The 20435-nt window shown below is 39.5% G+C and overlaps 2 protein-coding genes across 3 annotated transcripts; both read right to left on the bottom strand.

The window, feature by feature from the left end:
• Positions 1–547: 547 nt before the first annotated feature.
• nudt3b (nudix (nucleoside diphosphate linked moiety X)-type motif 3b) lies at positions 548–13650 on the bottom strand. Its single transcript, XM_026918709.3, has 5 exons — positions 13329–13650; positions 10423–10533; positions 7684–7728; positions 5785–5869; positions 548–4483 (listed from the first exon to the last, which is right to left on the bottom strand). The coding sequence occupies exons 1-5, from the start codon at positions 13425–13427 to the stop codon at positions 4287–4289; spliced, it is 537 nt and encodes a 178-aa protein (XP_026774510.1). The 5' UTR covers positions 13428–13650; the 3' UTR covers positions 548–4286.
• Positions 13651–13852: 202 nt separating this feature from the next.
• Positions 13853–17406, bottom strand: hmga1b (high mobility group AT-hook 1b). Of its 2 annotated transcripts, none has more exons than XM_026924732.3 (5): positions 17252–17406; positions 16569–16671; positions 16212–16289; positions 15426–15476; positions 13853–15290 (listed from the first exon to the last, which is right to left on the bottom strand). In XM_026924732.3, exons 2-5 carry the CDS (start codon positions 16656–16658, stop codon positions 15228–15230), a joined length of 282 nt encoding a protein of 93 aa, XP_026780533.1. In that variant the 5' UTR covers positions 16659–16671; positions 17252–17406; the 3' UTR covers positions 13853–15227. The 2 variants fall into 2 exon arrangements, with proteins under 2 accessions (XP_026780533.1, XP_026780615.1); XM_026924814.3 differs by lacking the exon at positions 17252–17406 and adding an exon at positions 17072–17231.
• Positions 17407–20435: the final 3029 nt, after the last annotated feature.

The raw sequence follows: 20435 nt of genomic DNA, 5'->3' as shown, positions 1-20435 counted from the left end.
TTTTTTGTAATATCAGTGGTATTTTTCTGCAGCAAATGCATTTGGTTTGGTTGAGTTGTTTGTGCTTACTGGTTATATTCAGCTTGCAGGTCTAATTTGGCCTTTTTTAAATTATTATTTATTTATGTTTTTAAAGTTCTCCCAGAACTGGGCCTTCACTGTTTGAATAAGTCTGAATTAGACCACAATGTGTGAGGTCATTTAGTTGGATTAGTAAGCTAGACAATGGAAATCAATGCAGAAAGCTCCCCCTGTTGCACTACTAGTCTTCAGGAGTTCTAGGTTAAATGGTATTTTGTGGATGTGGCACTGGAGGGAATATGATTAGAGTCTGTCTCTTAACTGTGAGCATTTTACTCCACTCACTGACCTTAAAGTAACAGAGTAACTAATGCAATATGAAATGAGTGTAACCATCACTGTTAAAGCCAGACAATTTCATGTGCTTCATTCTGAGAAATTGTCCCCCTCTAAAAAGAAACTGGACTTGGATTATAAAAATTGGATTATAAAATTTTAAATATAGAAGATAAACACAGTAACATGGTAATGTGAAATACTGATGTTTATTTGTTGGCACATTTATATTACATTCTCATACTGGTATATTCCACAATCCCAAAATCACAACGCAAACGTTCCAGGTATGTTTGTTAAACTGAAAAAGGTCACAGCTTTATGGGCTGTATAAGTGATGTAGGTTTTTATAGGCAGCAGCCCTTTTTGGAGCACTTAGCAGATGTGAATTGTGTTGTTTAGAACATGTACTAAATCAAGCTGGTGTTTTGATATAATCTACAAGTTTACATTCAGGGTCTGATGCATTACACTGGCTGTGTGATAGTAAGGTGCAATAGCATGAATGATGTCTGTAGGTCAAATTTGGTCTGCACAGAAAATGCTGTAGTTACCAATCCTTAATTTTTGTTTGGTATTTTGGAAAGTAAGACTCCAAAATCAGATCTGGGCAATTTAAAAGACTGGTTACAAAGCCCTTTGCTTCAATAAGCAGATCTAACTTTTTTTTTTTTTTTTTACTGCACAGTTTTCCAAAAAAAAAAAAAAAAAAAACCCTTTAATCATTACAAACATTTCTGTGTATGCAAGTGATTGTGCTTTGGGACATTCATAAGATTATCTCAAGTCTGTTAAAGCCTCTAGCTAAAAAAAAAACAAAAGACAACATCTACATGGAGAAAGGACCACATTATAATTGTAAACCCATCTATATTACTAAGTAATAATCTAATGCAGTGATTTTAGTGTTACATGGATAAGATACAAACTAGTCATATCTAGCAAAATCTTAATCATGAATTGGTTGAGTTGGCCTACATCAAAGATGGCTTTTTTTTTTTTTTCTCTTGCTCAGAATTAACCAAAAAAATCCTAATAGCAAAATTGCTTGTCTATAAATTTACATCCATGAGCTCAAAATTAACTTTCAGATTAATGATTGTGTTGGAATCTGATCTGAACAGAGAAATTGAGGGAAATGTTGTGATTGGCTACAAGAAACACTGTAAACCTGCACCTACAGCAACTTAAACAGCCCAAAAAGAATACATCCCCAAACGTCCTGCTTGGGGACTTTAACAGTTCCATCGCCATTCACCAGAAACTCACAATGTGTACCATCATACCCAACATGAAAAACCACACATACTGTACTTTGTCTTTTCAAATTTAGTCTATACAGAAAGAAAAAACAAAAGTCTGGCTAACTACAGTGGCTCCAGATTCACAGTATTGTGCCAACTGCTGCATGCCATCAGAAGGGCAGTAAGCAGCCTGGCTAAGACAACTTACTAGACAAAGAGGAAAAGAGAGGAATAAAGGAGGGGAGGGGTACGGTCCACATTTCTTACATTTTGAAACAAGGTCTCAGTTATACAAGCCTTGTTTAGCTCTGCATGTTTTTATAAACAGCACATTATAGTTCTTGTTGAGCAGGTATGGAGCGCTCGACGGAGGCGCCAATTCTTTTAAGAGATTACTCTTAAAAAAAAATTACTGCAGAAATCAACATACATAAATACATAATACCATCTCATCCAAATCAAGATGGTACAAGATAACAAGAGGCCACATTAGCCTTCATGCAGTTGGCATGAGCCTTTTTACAAGCTTAAAATAATTTGTGGGATGACTAAGGCATGTGGGTTTTCTGTTGGAACATTCAAAAGGAACTGTTTTTGACTGAACTGAAAAGTGCCTTCAATGTTTTAAACGTAAAATGAGATTAAAAAAAAAAAAAAAAAAAAATCCTGTGGTAATTTCCGGGATATATGTCAGGCAGTCTGGGAAAACCCGTTGGATATTGCTGTGACTGAATTCTGGAAAACAGCCAAAAATAACAATCAGAAAAAGCCAAAATATTTTTTTTAAACAATGATATACTTGGATATCTTTAGTTTAAAGAAATACATTCTACAAAAATGACACAGAAATGGTTTTATTTAGGCTGCCTTGCCTTGGCTGTCTGCAAAGATCACGTCACTTGAGCAGCCAGTTTTACAAACGTGGCAGAAAATGCAGACAGTCTGCCTAAAGATGGCTAAAGGCTCGCTAGCTACGTGTGACTTCCTCACACAGTAAATGTCACCTATTGATTGTTCGATAGCTAGATGCCATGCTAAAATGGACATGAGTGTCAAATTTAGCCAACAGAACTTATTGAATTAATCAGCAATTATATCCCCACCAGTGTTAACGTGAACGCTGATCAGTCAGAAGAGACGACGATGAGGCTTGATTCCTCAAAATTTGGCTGTAAAGTTTTTCCAAAAGTAGATTAGTTTATAAATGTAGAGGTAAGTGGGGCATCTTTTAATGGAATCTTTAAATGCGATTTTCTCCATTTTCACTTTTGGGGTGTGAGCAGGCTAATTGTGATTGAAATACATACAAAAGAGTAGCATATTTCAGATCAGGAAAGTGTGTATGTCAAAATCTAACAATGTAAAGGGTTTTCTCAGGCCACCACACATATATGCAAAATATTTTGGGACCAAATGGGGGAAAAAAAAAACCAGCACATCAATAATGGGCCCAAAATTAGTTTTCACTGCTACCCTGGCCTAGACCTACCTGGTCCAAAAAAAAACAGCTCCATAACAGGAGACACTAATAAATTAAAAAGGCGGGAAAAAAAACGGGATCCACTCGATATGTGCCTATTAAGTTCTTTTCCAAGAAGCTGTCCTGTTCTCCAATGTTCACAAATGTCACATCATAAACTCTACAACCTTGTCACTCATTCTGATTTAAGTGGTGATTTGTGCAGATAAAACCAGTTTCTTCCATAACTATTACTACCAACGACATTGAAATTACTGGACCTGTAGGACTGGCTGTCAGCTACACAGGTTACAGCATGAATGGATGCAAGCAGTGCACAGAACTCATCAGTTATCATCATGTCCTGCTGGCTTACCCTGCTTGCTTCCAATAATTGCTGGCCTTGTAAGCATTTTTGGGTTCTACTATCACTTTAAATTCGGAGTTCTCACACATTTAGGCACCACTCTAGTAAGGAAACAAGCATAATTAAACCCGGGTGTGTATTTCATCAACCCATAAGATATTTACAAAATGGCATAAAGGGCAAAAAAGGGAGGAAGAGATCACTCAAAAGACCTACTGACACCAAATACAGGTTGAACATTCATTAGATCCCAAACTTGTAAGACAAATAAATATCAGTGCTCATGCAAACCAACTGACCTCTCACCAATTCCATCCGCTCAGGCAACTCAGCATTTCCTTCTCATTGTTGGGGGTGGTTTCCGAGAACAAACACATACTCGCACTACTCACACAAATACATGCTCACTCGCTCTCACATACAAGAAAAATGGATGCGTAAAAAATATTCAAAGCCTCAAGCATAAGCACTAGGCTACGTGTATTTACATCACAACAGTAAAAAGTAGTTCTTGCATTCATTTAACCTCACACTTGGGTCACAGAGGGCACTAAAGGGAAAAGGAGTGGGGGTGGGGTTCATGCAACTGTCCATTCTTAAGGAGAGGTGGGGAAAAAAAATCAGAGTAGAGAGCGACAAACATTAAATTTACATTTACAAAACATGTTTTTGAATATTTACCCAACACTTTGTCAAGTTTGTGCCACCTCTCTGGCACTCAAAAAAGGGTTGGCAAGGCAAACCGTATTTTAAGAGTAAAGGAAAAAAAAGAGAGAAAGAGGAAGAAAAAAAAGAATACTGAAAGAATAAGAGCGAGAGTGGTGGCGGAAGCATCCGGAGTGTCAGTGTTGTATGTTAGTTATCTGATGTCAGAGACAGAGCTCTGATTGATGTTGTAGCTGGGTGAGAGGTCTTCAGCTATCGTGGCCACTAGAGGAGTGCCGTTGCTCGTCAGGCAGCTCTCTTGTAGAGCCTCGAAGTAGGTGGCCTGCACTGGCTTGTGACACTGCAACACTTGTATGGCATCGTCTATTTTAAACCATTCCCTTTTTCTCCCTGTCAACACAAGAGGGTGCACACATGCTCTGAGTGAGGCAGCTTAGTGCTAAAACAGTGCTAATATTCCATTTTAATTGCGCAACCTTTTATTACCATGATCTACACTCACCGTCCACTTTATTAGGAACACCTGTACATCTGCACATTCATGCGGTTATCTAATCAGCCAATCATGTGGCAGCAGCACAATTCAAATAAATAAATAAATAAATAAAAAAACGGGCAGATACAGGTCAAGATCTTCAGTTAATGTTGACATCAAACATCAGAATGAAGAAAAGGTCTGATCTCTGGGACTTTAATGTTGGTATGTTGGTACCAGATGGGCTGGTTTGAGTATTTCAGAAACTGTTGATCTCCTGGGATTTTCACACACAATAGTCACTAGAGTTTAAACAGCATGGTGCAACAAACAAAAAACATCCTGTGTGCAGAGGGTCTGCAGGCTGAAACACCATGCTGATGTGAGAGATCAGAAAAGAATGACCAGACCGGTCTGAACTGACACGTCTATAGTAACACAAATAATCACTCTTTACAACCGTGGCGAGCAGAAAAGCATCTCAGCATGCACACAACATCGAACCTTGAGGTGGATGGGTTACAACAGCAGAAGACCTCATTGAGTTCCACTCTTGTCAGCCAAGAACAGGAATCTGAGGCTATTATGGGCACAGACTTACCCAAACTGGACAGTATCAGCCTGCAGACCCTCCACACACAGGATGTTTTTTTGTTTGTCGCACCATTCTGTGTAAACTCTAGAGACTGTTGTGTGTGAAAATCCCAAGAGATCAACAGTTTCTGAAAAACTCAAACCAGCCCATCTGGTACCAACAACCATGCCATGGTTAAAGTCACAGAGATCACACTTTTTCTTCGATGTGGACATTAACTGTAGCTCTTGACCTGTATCTGCATGATTTTATGCACTTTGCTGCTGCCACGTGATTGGCTGATTAGATAACTGCATGAATGTGCAAGTGTACAGGGCCTTATAAAGTGGACGATGAGTGTAGGTTTAAACAATGACTGACACTAAAATGCTGGCTAAGTGGCTACAACCACAGTGTGTCAGAGTTAAAGTGCAGGATTTGCCAAAAAATACAAACAAAAAACAAAACAAAAAAACCTACAAGTACAAGAACAAAAGCGAGTACAAAGAAAGAGGCAGTTATGGTTGCATTCCTGCTGCACACTGTGCTGTATACACATCAAAAAGAAACCTGAGTAAAATGGTCTCATGTGGTTTGATATTTGCATGAATATTTGTAAGCACAAAACAATTCTACACTTACCGATGTTTACAGAGTCTTCCCAGTCTTCCAGTACTTCTTTTACAATGAGAACATACACATATGTCCTGTGTTTCCTATCCTGGTTCTGAGTTTGTGAGGAAAAAAAAAAAAAAACATGTAAATGTAAACTGTAACAGTGTTTAAAAGAAAAATCCACCCTGAATGTCTTCATAGTCTGTCTCTTATGGGTGTGTAGTGACCGCTTAAATGGGAACTAATTGCAGGGAGGGACAAAGTTGTGAGCGGGGAACTAAAGAAACATCAGACCATGATAGGATTGTTGGTGAGCGGGGAACTAAAGAAACATCAGACCATGATAGGATCGTTGGATTTGCAATCATATCTGATTTGCATGGAAGTGAGACAATCGTGATTCAAATGTTATTTTGTGGCTGAAATCACCATGTCGTGTCACACATGTACTTTGCTAGTGTGAACGCAGGGTTATAATTAACACGTGATCTTCAGGGGCTGCCAAGAATTATTTTGTAATACATTCCTGAGATGACTTTTTGATTTATACTTCCTTGACTGACATTTTGGTTAATGGTTTCCTAAATTACCCACACTTCCATTCTACTATCTGCTGATAGTGGTGCCAGTGGGGTTTAGCTCTTGCTTCATCTCTACATAAAGAGAGCGATGCAGCAGCACTTTAGTCCTTTAATTCAATTCTGTGTAGTGCTTTTAACAATGGACATTGTCATAAGGCAGCTTTACAGAAATATATACATGCAGGATATAAGTTTTCAACGTATAAATTTATCCCTAATGAGCAAGCCAGAGGTAACAGTGGTAAGGAAAAACTCCCCGAGACGATATGAGGAAGAAACCTTGAGAGGAACCAGGCTCAAAAGAGAACCCATCCTCATCCGAGTGACAACGAATAGTGCAATTATAAATAAATCCCTTCTATAACTGTGTACTACATGGTCAAAAAGCAATTTTGTAAACAGGAAATTCATTATAGTTTTCACATGAAGTCTACTTTGTTGAAGTTATCAAATAATATGATATTGTACAGAAAATGGTGAGTAAAAGAAGCTCCTGAGTTTTTAGGAGCTAACCTGACCATTATCACTTCTGTTTGAGATCATTTATTTTTTTCTTTTTCTCTCTCTTAAATGCTGTTCTAACTGCGCTAGCAACGTCCCCTGTAATGTCAGCATGGCTGATAAACGCTAACTTCTCACAGAAAGAGCAAAAAAAATACTGCACTAATCAACAAATTAGCACCACAATCACTAAACACATCACAAACATTTATGAAAACATGTTAAGGGCTGGAGTTTTCCTTCAAGGCACAGAAATATAGGACATTTCAAACATAATTTATCAATGTGATATATATAAAAATTGTCAAGAGAAAATCTATACTGTCAAGTTTGTTCAATATTGTGAGGCAACAAATATGTAAAAGAAAGAAACCATCCTACAATTGGAACTTGATCACTAATAAAATAACTTGTTTCACTAGCTATCTCAGGAATAGAATTTAGATAAATTTCTTCAAATTATAAATTGTTTGGAATGCTGCTTCATTGCTGAATCAAATTATTTTTTTTTTTAACTTAAAATACAAAACCTTTTTTTCCTTAAAGTTACATTCAGCGCTCCAAAAAGAATTCTCTAACTCTGTAATCAGTGAATTATATTATTTTCATTACAGTTCTAACACTTTCCATACCATTTTCCAAATGATTAATAATTTTAGGCAACAGCCCCAATCACCTCATCATTTTTTATTAAAATACTGCATAGTATGTTCACTTGGGACCTTCTGCACTGCACAGTTTTGTGTTCGAGCTGAAGTAGTTTAGTGAGTGCACTGCTTCCTGACTAGAATCACAATCACTACTGCAGGAACAAAGTATCATCAGTTTGCTGTGTGATACTCACCTCAAATATTCCTACTAGTCTTCCTAAAGTGCCCTTGACACCAGCCTGTTGGAAAAGGGGAGAAAAAAACACCACCACAACCTTTAACACTCATACAATCAGAAAGACGAAATGCTCAGTAATGCGATTACACAAACCCAGCAGTATAAATGGAGCTAAACCGAAAGCCCTGATCTGATAAATGGGGGTGATGACAAGACATGTCATTTGACATTTAATGATAACCTGCTGATCTGACACCACCACCTGTTTCAACCTTGATCATGTGAACTGCTCGTCATAGCCTTGCTATTCGTCATTTAACATAAAGCAAATTTTAGAAGCAGCAACCGTGCAGTTACGAAGTCCCTCCATTCGCAAACTTACCAGAGGACACAGCTTTTAATCCTTCAGGAAAAGGGAAAAAAATGTATCTTTGCATCTTTGAGAATTCATTCTGAGATTCTGTGTTAGTGTTTAAACATCTCCTAATCAAATCAAGTTACAGAGTTCTCTTAGAACAGACAGTAATTTGTGGGGAAAGCGCAAAGTCAGAGGAAATTTGAATTAGTATAAGCAGAAGCTCTTCTCTTCTCTACTTGAGGACCTGAGAGCTGCCGACACTCTCATAACAGCCTGAAAACACAATTCTCATTATAAAAAGGTAATTGCTTGTGACAGTCTTGCTATGCATATAAAAATAAATTACATTTTTTTACCTCATTAGTTTTACTGTTTATGCCTCTTTATTTTCATTTTGTACTTTAATTTATTTTTTCCTTTTTAGTCTTTTCCCATTGTTTTATTGTCTTATTTTCTCTTTGTATTTGAATATGTTTGGCAAAGCACTGTAGTTTCTCTGTAAAAGCTCTCTTTTTAAAAAGATTACATGTACAGATAATCCATAACGCAACAATAAATGATCAGAACCCACCCACATCCCTACCCACCTATCCCAAAAGAACAATGCACCTTCCCCTGACCCAGAATGGAAAAAAAATACAAATGGAAATGGAAAATTAAAAAAACAGTTCTCCAGACTTAAAAAATAAATAAATACAAGGACTTCTGTAAAGAACAAATTATACTCATTATTTACATTTACAGCATTTGGCAAATGTCCTTATTCAGAGAGACCTACATTTATAACACTGAGCAGTTGAGGGTTTAAGGGCCTTGCTCAAGGGCCCAGCAGTGGCAACTTGGCAGTTCTGGTGTTTGAACTCATGACCTTCCGATCAGTAGTCCAACATCTTAACCACTGAGCTGCCCTATTATTATTTCCAAATGTCTGAAACAGTTGTTCAGTGCATTATGTAACAGTGTGTGTGTTAATTCTATGAGTCCTGAAAGTATTTCATGGATTACTCATTATTACGAATAAATGAAATCTGTGAGCTTACAATAAATGCACCAGGTAGGTGAAATGGCCTGATCGTCCAGAGACTTCCTCTATATTCACACTATGTGACTGCTCTTTATTGATTAACGTAGCTGAACAGTATAAATCTTTCAACATCTCGAGATGTGATATATTTGTGTGATTCTCTCTGGTTGCTCTGTCTGCAATAAGGTCCAAATCGGATTTCACGTTAAAAACGATAGACCAGGGGTGTCCAACCTTATCCGGAAATGATCGGTGTAGGTGCAGGTTTTCATCCCAACCAAGCAGAAGCCACACCTGAGTCTATTGAAATCCAAAGTCAACTGATTAGACAGGGTGGAGTCAGGTGTGGCTCCTGCTTGATTGGAACGAAAACCTGCACCCACATTGGCCCTCTGTGGATAAGACTGGACATCCCTGAGACAGATAGATAGATAGATACATAGATAGATTAAGATAGCGCAGTAACAAGTGCCTAAAAAAATAACAGGTTGGCTGGAGCAAGTACTAAAAACATGTTTGTGGTTTCTTTTTTCCATGTTTCAGCGCTCAGCAAGCAGCATTCAGCCACTGCCTTGTGAAAAGCCAAATTTTTAATAGCCATCCCTAGTGACATATAACAGCACCTCCCACTAACAGCAACACTATTAACGTTAAGGGTACATATTAAATATATATTCTCTTGTTTTTTCGCATCAGGTTAATATGCTGTAATTAAGTTTGCTGAACTGATCGTTTTCCCTGGCCTTGCATAAGATTTGTATAACTACTAATGTGGAGCTTGTTGCTCTTTTAACAGCACCACGATCTTCTGACCAATTCTACAACCTATTATTGCAGCACATCGAGGCAAGATATCTGTGATATCAAGATCTTACATTTACACTCTGCAGGCGCCCAAAGAGGCTTCGGCTGTTGCTGGAGTTGAGCCGAACTGGAGTTCAGCCAAGGTGTAGAATAAAGAGCAGTAGTTAATCTGAGTGGAACGCCCTTTAGCACTTGTCTGTAAAACGATCACCCTCTACACATGAGTGAAGAGAGAGTATCACTGCCTATCACAAGGAGCTATGATCAGGACATTAGGGTCAGCTTAGAACAGTTGTGTAAGTATACAACAGCACCATGGGGCGGTGGCACAAACCCTGCCAAAAGTGACCGAAACCACAAGGTCTCCCTTGATAGTGAGCACAGTTTTCAACAAATTAAGAGCCTTTTGTTTTAAATCTGTTAAGAGGAAATGTGTTATGACTGCAGTTATTCTTTTTAATCCTCACTTGCTATTTTAGGCATTGTGAAACTGTAAGGATACAACTCAGTGATTCAGTACTACATAAATAACACAAAAGAACTCAAAATCAGTAAATAAATGCTCTGACCTCCTCACACACTTCTCGAACAGCAGCAACGTTGGGCTCTTCCTCCGGTTCCATTCCTCCTCCGGGCACAATCCACTTATCAGGATGTCGGCTGCTACTCACCAACAACACCTGATTAAACACACAGAAGCCATCTCAGCCAGCACACAATATTCATTACATTCTTCAAGATTCAAGATCCTATCTGATCCGATTCTGAGGATCACTATTGGCCACTGTTCTGTAACTCAGGGTTGGTATCAGTGTGGCCAACTTATTGACTTTGTCACTAGATTTGGCACCTTTTAAGACTCCTATAGTGACTTTTATTAAAAAAAACCCAAATCTAGCGACTGTCCTGCACTCGATACCGCTCTCCACCTCATATCACAGCTGGTGGTTGTACGAATTGAGAGAGCAGGTTCGGTCGACTCACCATCAGCGTGTAAAGCCTGACTGAGTTGCACCCGTGTCTGCCCATTGTTCCCAACGACCAATCACTGACCAGCATTGTTCCCAACACCCAATCACTGATCAGCATTGGTCCCAACACCCAATCACTGATCAACATTGTTCCCAACACCCAATCACTGACCAGCATTGTTCCCAACACCCAATCACTGACCAGCATTGTTCCCAACACCCAATCACTGACCAGCATTGTTCCCAACAACCAACCACTGACCAGCATTGTTCCCAACACCCAATCACTGATCAGCATTGTTCCCAACACCCAATCACTGATCAGCATTGTTCCCAACGACCAATCACTGATCAGCATTGTTCCCAACACCCAATCACTGACCAGCATTGTTCCCAACACCCAACCACTGACCAGCATTGTTCCCAATAACCAATCACTGATCAGCATTGTTCCCAATAACCAATCACTGACCAGCATTGTTCCCAACAACCAACCACTGACCAGCATTGTTCCCAACACCCAATCACTGACCAGCATTGTTCCCAACAACCAATCACTGATCAGCATTGTTCCCAACACCCAATCACTGATCAGCATTGTTCCCAACACCCAATCACTGACCAGCATTGTTCCCAACAACCAACCACTGACCAGCATTGTTCCCAATAACCAATCACTGATCAGCATTGTTCCCAATAACCAATCACTGATCACCCACCCCTGCACTTCTTTGTTCTTCTTTTTAAACTCTCTTCTTGGCTATATAAGTAATAAAAGTGTTTTCCCATCAGTAACTGTTTCCTTGGTTTCTGTTTCTATTTTACTTACTACCACTGCTTCTCTGTGTCTGCATTCTTGATAGTAATTACAGTATCTTCTAAACTTCTAAATAGCTTATTTACAGTGCCAAAGACTTCTTTCTATAAGTAATGAAATATATATAATTTTCTATTCTGATAAAATTCTATGTCTTTTCAGAAAATCTTCCTTTTTCACATTTTGACATGCAAATAATCATGACCAGTCAATGTATATGTAAATTAATTATAACATCATCTGGCAACTTCTACCAACTTGCTTTGAGCATGCGTTTGCCATGTTCCCCTGAAAGTCGTTAGTTATACAAACACTGATTTGTATTTTTGAATCTACAGCAATCTACATTTTTCAGCAATCTACATTTTTCAACCCTATGAACTGGCATATTTCATGTTCATATTTCACAAATCTAGCACTGATCATGGGACAGAACTTACTGACAGCCACCATCAAGTCACTGACATTTCTTATAACTCAAGAGGCAGTTCAGTTACTGTGAGGATGTCAGTATTTTCTCAGTATTTAGAGCTCTGATATCAGCATCGTATTGAAAAAATGGAAACATGGGATCAGTGCGTCCCTGCTGAAAACTGAACAAAGTGGTTCGTACATGCCAAAAAGGTGCCTTTCCTTGTTTTCACATAAGCTGGGAACAGCAGGAAAAAAACATTTCCATGGAAAATCAACCCGGTTAGCAGAACTTACCAAGAGTATAAACAACAAGTGGACCAGCCCATTAGGAAGTCCAAACAGATATAATCGTAGCTAATAGAGAGTGTTCATTCATAGATCTACAGTGGCTTGCATAAGTATTTGCCCCCCTTCCCTCATTCTGTAGTGTTACAACCTGGTGCTAGAACTAGTTTCACAGCAATGGCGGGAATATAATTTTTTTTTAAATTTGTAAATCATTTGGAAACTATATCAATTTTCTCCCCAGTTCGATATTATGGGCTATTTTGTGTATATTCATAACATATAATAACAACAAAGTCCAGTTCAGTTCCAGGTAATAAGGTGGAAAAGTTCAAGGGTGCGAATACTTATGCAACGCACTGTATTCAGTTCACAGGCGTTTAAACCCATAACTCTCAGAATATCACTATATCACTTTCAGAATGTCACAACATATAATATCACATCACTGAATTTAAAACCTTAATAAAAGCTAGCTGGTTAAAGTGCTAGGATGTGTAGCTCACACACACACAGAGCTTCAGTAATGCTATCAGGCTAGCTGGTTAGCTAGCAGTCTGTTTTTGCAGAGCCACTTCACACTGTCATCAGGTTCATCCTGCACTGATCCTGCTGGAGAACAAACAAGGCTTTCCGTCCAGCACGGAATTATTATTCTTTAAAAAAAAAATAAAATAAAGTGAGCAAATTTCAGCCACCTCGTTAGCTGACAGCCCCACGACTAACTAGCTAGCTAGCTGCTTTAGCATTTTCATTGACAAGTCGCACCGTCTAACTTAGCTAGCTAACCGTTAGCCCGCTACAACAGATGTTACCGTTTTCATAAGAGTTCCTGAATCTCAGCATTTGCAGTTACATATCTCTTTCTAAGCGAACACGCGTGTTTATAAGCTAAAAGCGCTCGGGAATAGTAAACATTGAGTTGGTTAAAGTGTGCTTAGCGGTCGTTCTCGTGGCCCGCTGTGTGCACGCAGATCCCCGGCCTCACCTCCTCCTCAGTCTCGCTCCTGAAGCACAGGCAGGCGGCCCGCTTCTTGTACCCATCTCCATCATAGGTGCGAGTTTGGTTAGACTTCAGCTTCATCATCTCGGCACGTCGGGAACTGGCTAATATCAGAGCGCAAACCTCCGCGAGATGACACGGCTTCGCACGCAAAGTTCACGAAAGGAAACCCCGCGTTTTCAGTATAAGAAGTAAGTTCTTCTACGCTTCATTTTTCTAAAGCCAAGCGCATCTCAGCCACAGACGCCATTACTGAAACCGCTACGCCGCGCGCGCAAGCGGATGTGCTGTGAACACCTGTGCGCTAGTGCAGTTGCGTAGGCGCTGTTGCAGAATCACGAGCCTGCGTACAGCGAGGATCCTTATCGTGTGTGTGTGTGTGTGTGTGTGTGTGTAGGTGAGAATAACACACAGCAATAATGCTGGAATCCCAGGCTCTTATCACAGACTTATCAAACCTCTCCCTTCCAAACAATAAAAAAAAAAAAAAAAGGCAATTAGAGTCAAAAAATGAGAAAGTATACTTTATTAACAACACAACATGCTACACAGATACAACTGAATTCTCAATTAAACGTGAAATAAATAGGTATTTGCGGCATCAACAAACGTGGTATAAGCCTAAAAGAGCTTGTAGACAATTCCTCAGCTGCATTAAAAATAGGTACAGAGCAAAGGTTGTTTTCCACAGAAATGATGAACACATTCTATACAGAAGTTATCAGTGCTATCTGAACACTACTTGGCTTGTCGCCTGCTGTCTATGTACTGTAATTCCTGAGGTGGCTGATGCATATTGTTGCTATGGTTCAGAGAATGTGGACAGATGGGATGTGTGATGCAGAGTAAAAACAGTCATTCTGACTATTCTAAAGTTATCCAAATGACACAGTCTCATGTAAGCTGATCTGACAATATATGCAAACCTGTCACAAGCACAAGCCATGGTACTGAGGTATAGCTGCTCAAGTGTGCATTATTTCACAGGTGTACTCTGTAAACTCCCAGAAGGATTTGGGTGGATCCTTAAATTTACAACTGTAAAGTATTTTTTTTTTTTAATGCTGACCAGAGCTAAAGACTTATCTGCCTGTGTGTACTTTTCTCTGACCTAGAAAAGTGACCTGTTGGTAAAAGTTAAGTAAAAGAGGCAAAACTGTCGATGAAAAGAAAAAAATATATATATATGTATGAGGAACAGTCCACATAAATTAGTCAGAAGTGTGTTAAAAATGCTACTGGAATGTACTTGCAATGAGAATCAGACACATCTACGTATATCACCTACTCAACTATTACACCAGAGTGAGAAAGACTGAAAATGGTGTATTCAAATCTAAACGCATGATCTGTTTATCTTGCAAAATACACACACCTAGCCTTCAACAAATGGTGAATATTCACGCATCAACATATATAATAAAGGCAATCTAATAAGATAAAATCTAGTCAGTGCAGGGGGTGTTTTTTAAAAAAAAAAATAATAATAATTCAGCTGCAGTTAAGCAGAAAGCCCTACACTAAAACTATAGGACCACTACACATCACGGTCAGAACAGTTTTCTTCTTCTAATTCTATATCCCCCCTGACCTTCCACGTCACAAAAAGTACATAAAAAGCAAACCAAAACAAAAATAGAAAAGCACCAAGTAAGCACCATTAATGGACTAAACACTTATATGCAGCCTAATTCACAGATTCTAAAATTATTCCACTTTTTTTTTTCTTTTTTGTTTATACATGTAACTGATTGTTATAGACATGATATTTATGTCAGTCCCACAGAGGTGGTTGAGCGGACGACATCCCGTTGTTAGAGGCTGTAGATTAGTAAGTGGTGCCAGGCTGTGTCATATTATGAGGTAGTGCCGAGGATGAGGTAGTTACTGTTCCTCATCTTCATCCTCCTCTTCTTCCTCAGAGGACTCCTGAGATGCCTCCTTTTCCTGTTCACATAGCACAAAACACAACAAGTCAGCTTACATGATATCAGCTCGTTTGGACAACTTTATTTGATTTGGACAGCGAACAGAAAGTGCTGCCAAGAATGGATTCTGTTTTGAACACAATCTGCATTTTACCTCCTTCTTGGGCTTCCCCTTTAGCTTCTTTTCTGAAGATGATCCCGCTTTCTATGGAGAAACATAGCTTTAGTTTTTTTTTGTTTTTCCCTCTAGTTAGAATACATGGACTCTGTATATTAAATCTGGCCATGAATGTTTATGGTCCAGCATATGCTGAAAATGCTAGAGAAAAGGTGAACGAAAGTACAAATTGAAGTACAAATCGCCGAAAAAATACAAATCGTCTGACATGTACATCAACTGTGGGCTCGTCCCTTTTCCTGTTGTTTTCTGCGTAACCTACAACCCTGCGTGTCGCTGCCGTCGCTCACTCTGCGTGTGTTTATGAAGCATTAAGTTGCATTTACTTCTCTGGTAGACGCTTTTACCCAAAACAACTTACAGGGGAGGTAAAATACAATCCAAAGAAAATGCAACTAAACCACTTAGGGTTAAAGGTGCTTCCTTGTTGTTTAGAAGCACAGAGAAAACCTTAACCGCTTGAGCATCTTATTTCTATGAACCAGATTTGTTAGAAATCTAGTAATCCTGCTCGGGTGTGTTCTCAGCAGCGAACAGCAGGGGGCGCCATCACCAAGCTGCAAAACAGGTGGAGAGGGCAGCGAGTTCATCCACAGCGGTGACGTATGGGCTATAGACTGACAGCGATTATAGCTCACAGCTAGCACTGAGCCCTCCACTTTAGGCCTGAAAATGATCCCTCAACAGTAAACACATGGAAAAGTGTGTGCGTGTGTGTTTATGTAAACATTAAACACCCAAATGAATAAACTGCGCACTCACTTTCTTGGAAGGTCCTTTATTTTTGCTGCCCTTTGGCCGCCCTCTCGGTCTTTTCGGAACCGGAGATCCACTGGACTCCTGAAATGACAAACAAATGAGTTGTGTTTTTTTTTTTCTTTTTAAAAGCTGAAACGAAAAATTGTGTTAGAATTTAACTCGTTTCTTCGGTTATCTAGCTAAGTATAGGACACAACAGTGTACACACACGGGCCTATCTGCTTCCCATGGGCAAGTTTAGGGACCTGTTAGCGCTTTGAGGACTGTTAGTAACTACAAGTCGAGGATGAAAGTTAATAAAGGAGATGTAGCAGCGGAGTTAGCCTAGCTTAGCCGAGCAGCTAATAACCTAGCTGTTACCTTTGGATGTTTTCTCGGTCTTCCTCGTCCTCTCTTCTCCACTCCGTCCTTTTCCTTCACAGAAATTGTCTGCTTCTCGGAGTCACTCATTTTCCAGCGTCACCTAGTCGAAAAAAAACAAAACAAAACAAACAAAAAACAAAAACAGGTAGCACACGGCGTTAGCTTTCTCCTTTATCCCCAGAAGCGCTGAACAAGTACTGTTTATTATCACACGGCCACTACACATCAGTGCCATACAAGCCGCCTGTGTGGAGTGAAGCGAGGAGGTGATGAGTGTGGAAAATGAATCATTTATTAGGTTTATTTTGGTGCACGCTACTTTTAAAATGGCGTGATATAAGTGCACAAGCATACTACGAGGTGTTTATGTTTGAGAGCAGACGCTGTGGCTGTGTGCTCGGCTAATTCAGCTAAGCCTGGCTAGAGAACATGCAAACACGCAGTATTCGTGGAACAAACACTGAGGCAAACAGCTACTCAAGTACGAAGCGTTAACTTACATGCAGCGCTCGAGCCTTCGGGTTTCTAGGCGAACCAAATAAAAATATAAAGCTGTGTGTATTGTATATCTGCGAGTAGCCCCACCTCCAGCGCACAATGTCTCCCGATTGAATTAAAGGACAATGGCTATTCGATGGAGCTACCACCAAAACTTGGCTAAAGCCATGCAAGAAACTTACCGCATGCGTAGATGAAGGAAATCAGCTGTGTGTTTCTGAAGTGGAGCGATTTGAGAAGCGCGTATTGCGAATAAGCGCTATAATAATAATAAGCCAATCGCGCGCCAGCAGGAGTCTCAGGCTGAAAGAATATAAAGGGGGCGGGGCTTCCAGCCTAAGCGCGCCTACATTACTCATGCCACTTATAATGATACTAGTGTTCTGCTGGACATGAGGAGGATGCATGCTGCTCTACTGTGTGCTTAATTTATGCAGTACGACAGTACTGTACGACAGCATGACAACTTTACAACCATTAAATACGATGCCTGCTTACAGCTTCACATTTGCAGAATGCATAACATTAAATGGCATATAGTGTATGAGCCTGGATATTCCAGCAGCAGGGCAAGTCTTCAGGTCTGTGTGGTGGCCTGGGAAAACCCTTCACATGCACAAATTTTGACATTTTCCACTATGTATAGTTCTGAAAACGACATGCTTTCCTGAACTGAAATACTGTATCTCAGTCGCAAGTTACAGCATTTTAAAATCTGGTTACTCCAACAACAACAACAAAATGTTAAAAATCATAACTTCCTAGTCAGGGTCGCGGCGGATCCAGAGCCTTTCCCAGTAATGCCGGGCGCAAGACGGGAGAATTCACCCCCGGATGGAAATCTACTCCATTGCAGGCCACCATGCACACACACACACACACACACACACACACACACACATACATTCTCACACTCATTAACACCTATGGGCAGCTTGGTGTAGCCAACTTAAGTGCCAACCCTGCTGAAAAAAAAAAACAGTAGAAACCCTCATGTAATGGTTTTAATGGTTGTAATGGGAATTATATTGGTTTTAATGGAAACTGTAATGGTCCCTGTGGGTCTCTACTGGTAATTTGTTGCCTTCTGTTGGTGGCATGTTATGTCTAGTGGATACCATTAAAGACCTACGTGCTTAATATGTCCTACTACATAAAGAAAACCATTTAGTAATGGTTTTAATGGTTATGTAATGGTTAAACTGATGGTTTGTAATGGTATTTGTAGTGGAAACCATTAGAATTTCTGTGATGGTTTTTATTGTTTTTGTTTTTTCATCAGGCACCACTAGTGGCATTTAAACCAGAGCCTCATCATCTGCTCTTCACTCGACTGATCACTGTTCATGCTAACATTGGTGGGGAAATAACTACTGCTAATTCAGTCAGTTCTGTACTGTTGACTAAATGTCTTGTTATAATGTCTTTTTTCCATAACCTAAAGACTTTTTATTAGATCATTTACACATTTTAAACATTTTAGGCTCCTGGGTAGCATGTCAGAAAATGAATTCATACTCTTTAAACCTGAATATATACCTATTAATCACAGGGGACACACTTAGACACTAGCGAATCATGGATGTCTGTGGACTCAGGTATGTGGAAGAGGGCAGTTAGTGCCTTCCTCCGAGTGTGTGGCACTGCGTGAGCATCAGTTTGAAAAGATGTGGTGGCTTCCTGTGGATTGGAGGCAACATGTTTTAGTCTTCACCATCCCCTGGTTGGTAGCTGTTGTGTGATAAGGGAGAGTTGGCTGGTGGACGGGAATTGGCAGGTGACCAAATCAGGTAAAAAATAAGGGACAAAAATTTTAAAACTTTGTACAGATTGTGTAAGCGTTCTCTGTTCTGATGATGAGTGAGTTGCTGACATTTTGACAGCTATGTGATTACGAACGGAACTGATTAAGCTTATGTTTGTTTTACTATGGCATGTAGCTATCCAAAAACTTGATAAAATCGTGAGAAAAGAAGACTTGGCTAGTAAGGTTTTAGACATCTTTAGGCAGACTGACTGCATTTTTTGCTGTGTTTGCTGAACTGGTTCCCTATCGACATGATCTTTGCAGACAGCCAGTCAAGACAAGGTTAGAAGCATTTGGGTAAAATATATTTGTGGTTTCTTAAAGTAGATATGTCTACTTTAAAGTGGATATCTACTTCTTAAAGTAGATATATAAGTATATTCTTAGCAGAAAAACCCAGTTTTGGTCAGAACCCGACTTTTTGGCATTTTTGTCTGTTTTCCAGAATTCACACTTTGAAGGCTTAACAACAGAGGGGTGCTGGAAACACTCTGTCAAAAACAGCTGAAGGGAAAAGGTCTCTCTGTTATGATGGCTACAGCTTGGTGTTAAGTCATACCAGAAATTTAGGGGCAGGTCACTGAGTTACCTTGATAGAATTTTCAGGTCAACTCAAAGCAGCTGAGGAACATCATGTTTTAGAGTAATTTTTATTCCTGAATCAATAATGCTTTTTTTTTTTTTCTTTTCATTCTTAACCAAAAATCCTATGTACTGTAACTAGTGACTACCATGTCATTATCACTACTCTTGTGACAATGGTCTGCCACATAGTTGCACGTACTGTGGGTGGTCATGAGCTGGAGCACCCCCAATATTTCAGCCAATACCTTGTATGGATTATACCTGCTGAAATATAATACCAGTGGTGTTACCTGTTTTAGTATCTGGTTTAGACACAGTTTTGGTCTTCACACTGGCAGTAAGCAACTGGTAACCTATGGTAGAGTACAATTTTGACATACTATTTGTGCTCTGGAATATGGATTGGGCTGCAGCCATTGTCAGGACAGGAGGCAAAGCAAATGTTAAGAACTTTATCCATGCATTGATGCAGAGACAGTGAGAGCCAGGTCACTCAAATATCCATGTGAAAGCTGCTGGAGACTAAAGTGTCATACGCTCAGTCATATCTATCTGATCACCAGAGTTTTAGCACAAAAGACAAAAAAAATACCTCCCAGACAAATCTGGAGAAAGTTGTATCTAATTTAGGCTTTGACAAAGACAAAAATTTGTATTGCAAATGAAATTGTATGACATCATGAATTTGTAAGCTCTTATGAATGCCCCCAATAAATTTTATAAATAAGCGCCTATGGTCCATCTCCCAGCAGTGTTCCTATGGCGGTCTCTTTCTATCGATGAACGGGTAGAGGGGGGCTCAGTGAATTATTGTACATCTACAAAGTATATTATGGATACTTTGACTATGTGTGTAGTACATATTTCCAGGAAATTTATTCAGTAGTCTTACTATTTTTTGTATTGTCATTGGGTCAATCTCTTCCTTATCCTTGATCTGCCTTGATGGTAAGAGCAAACTTACCATCTTACCA

The sequence above is a fragment of the Pangasianodon hypophthalmus genome, chromosome 2, assembly GCF_027358585.1.
Source record: "Pangasianodon hypophthalmus isolate fPanHyp1 chromosome 2, fPanHyp1.pri, whole genome shotgun sequence".
NCBI classification, from domain to species: Eukaryota; Metazoa; Chordata; class Actinopteri; order Siluriformes; family Pangasiidae; genus Pangasianodon; species Pangasianodon hypophthalmus.
The sequence above is the reverse complement of the archived record's forward strand: the minus strand, read 5'-3'. Positions and strand labels throughout refer to the sequence as shown.

Bases quoted from the DNA above. Each gene is read 5' to 3' on its own strand.
- nudt3b (XM_026918709.3), bottom strand. From the start codon at position 13,427: ATGATGAAGCTGAAGTCTAACCAAACTCGCACCTATGATGGAGATGGG. The intron at 5,870-7,683 runs GTGAGTATCACA...TCACAAACTCAG, and splicing joins GACTAGTAGGAATATTTGAG to AACCAGGATAGGAAACACAG. The intron at 4,484-5,784 runs GTAAGTGTAGAA...TTGTGTTGACAG, and splicing joins GGAAGACTCTGTAAACATCG to GGAGAAAAAGGGAATGGTTT.
- hmga1b (XM_026924732.3), bottom strand. From the start codon at position 16,658: ATGAGTGACTCCGAGAAGCAGACAATTTCTGTGAAGGAAAAGGACGGA. The intron at 15,477-16,211 runs GTGAGTGCGCAG...GTTTCTCCATAG, and splicing joins ATAAAGGACCTTCCAAGAAA to AAAGCGGGATCATCTTCAGA. The intron at 15,291-15,425 runs GTAAAATGCAGA...CTATGTGAACAG, and splicing joins AGGGGAAGCCCAAGAAGGAG to GAAAAGGAGGCATCTCAGGA.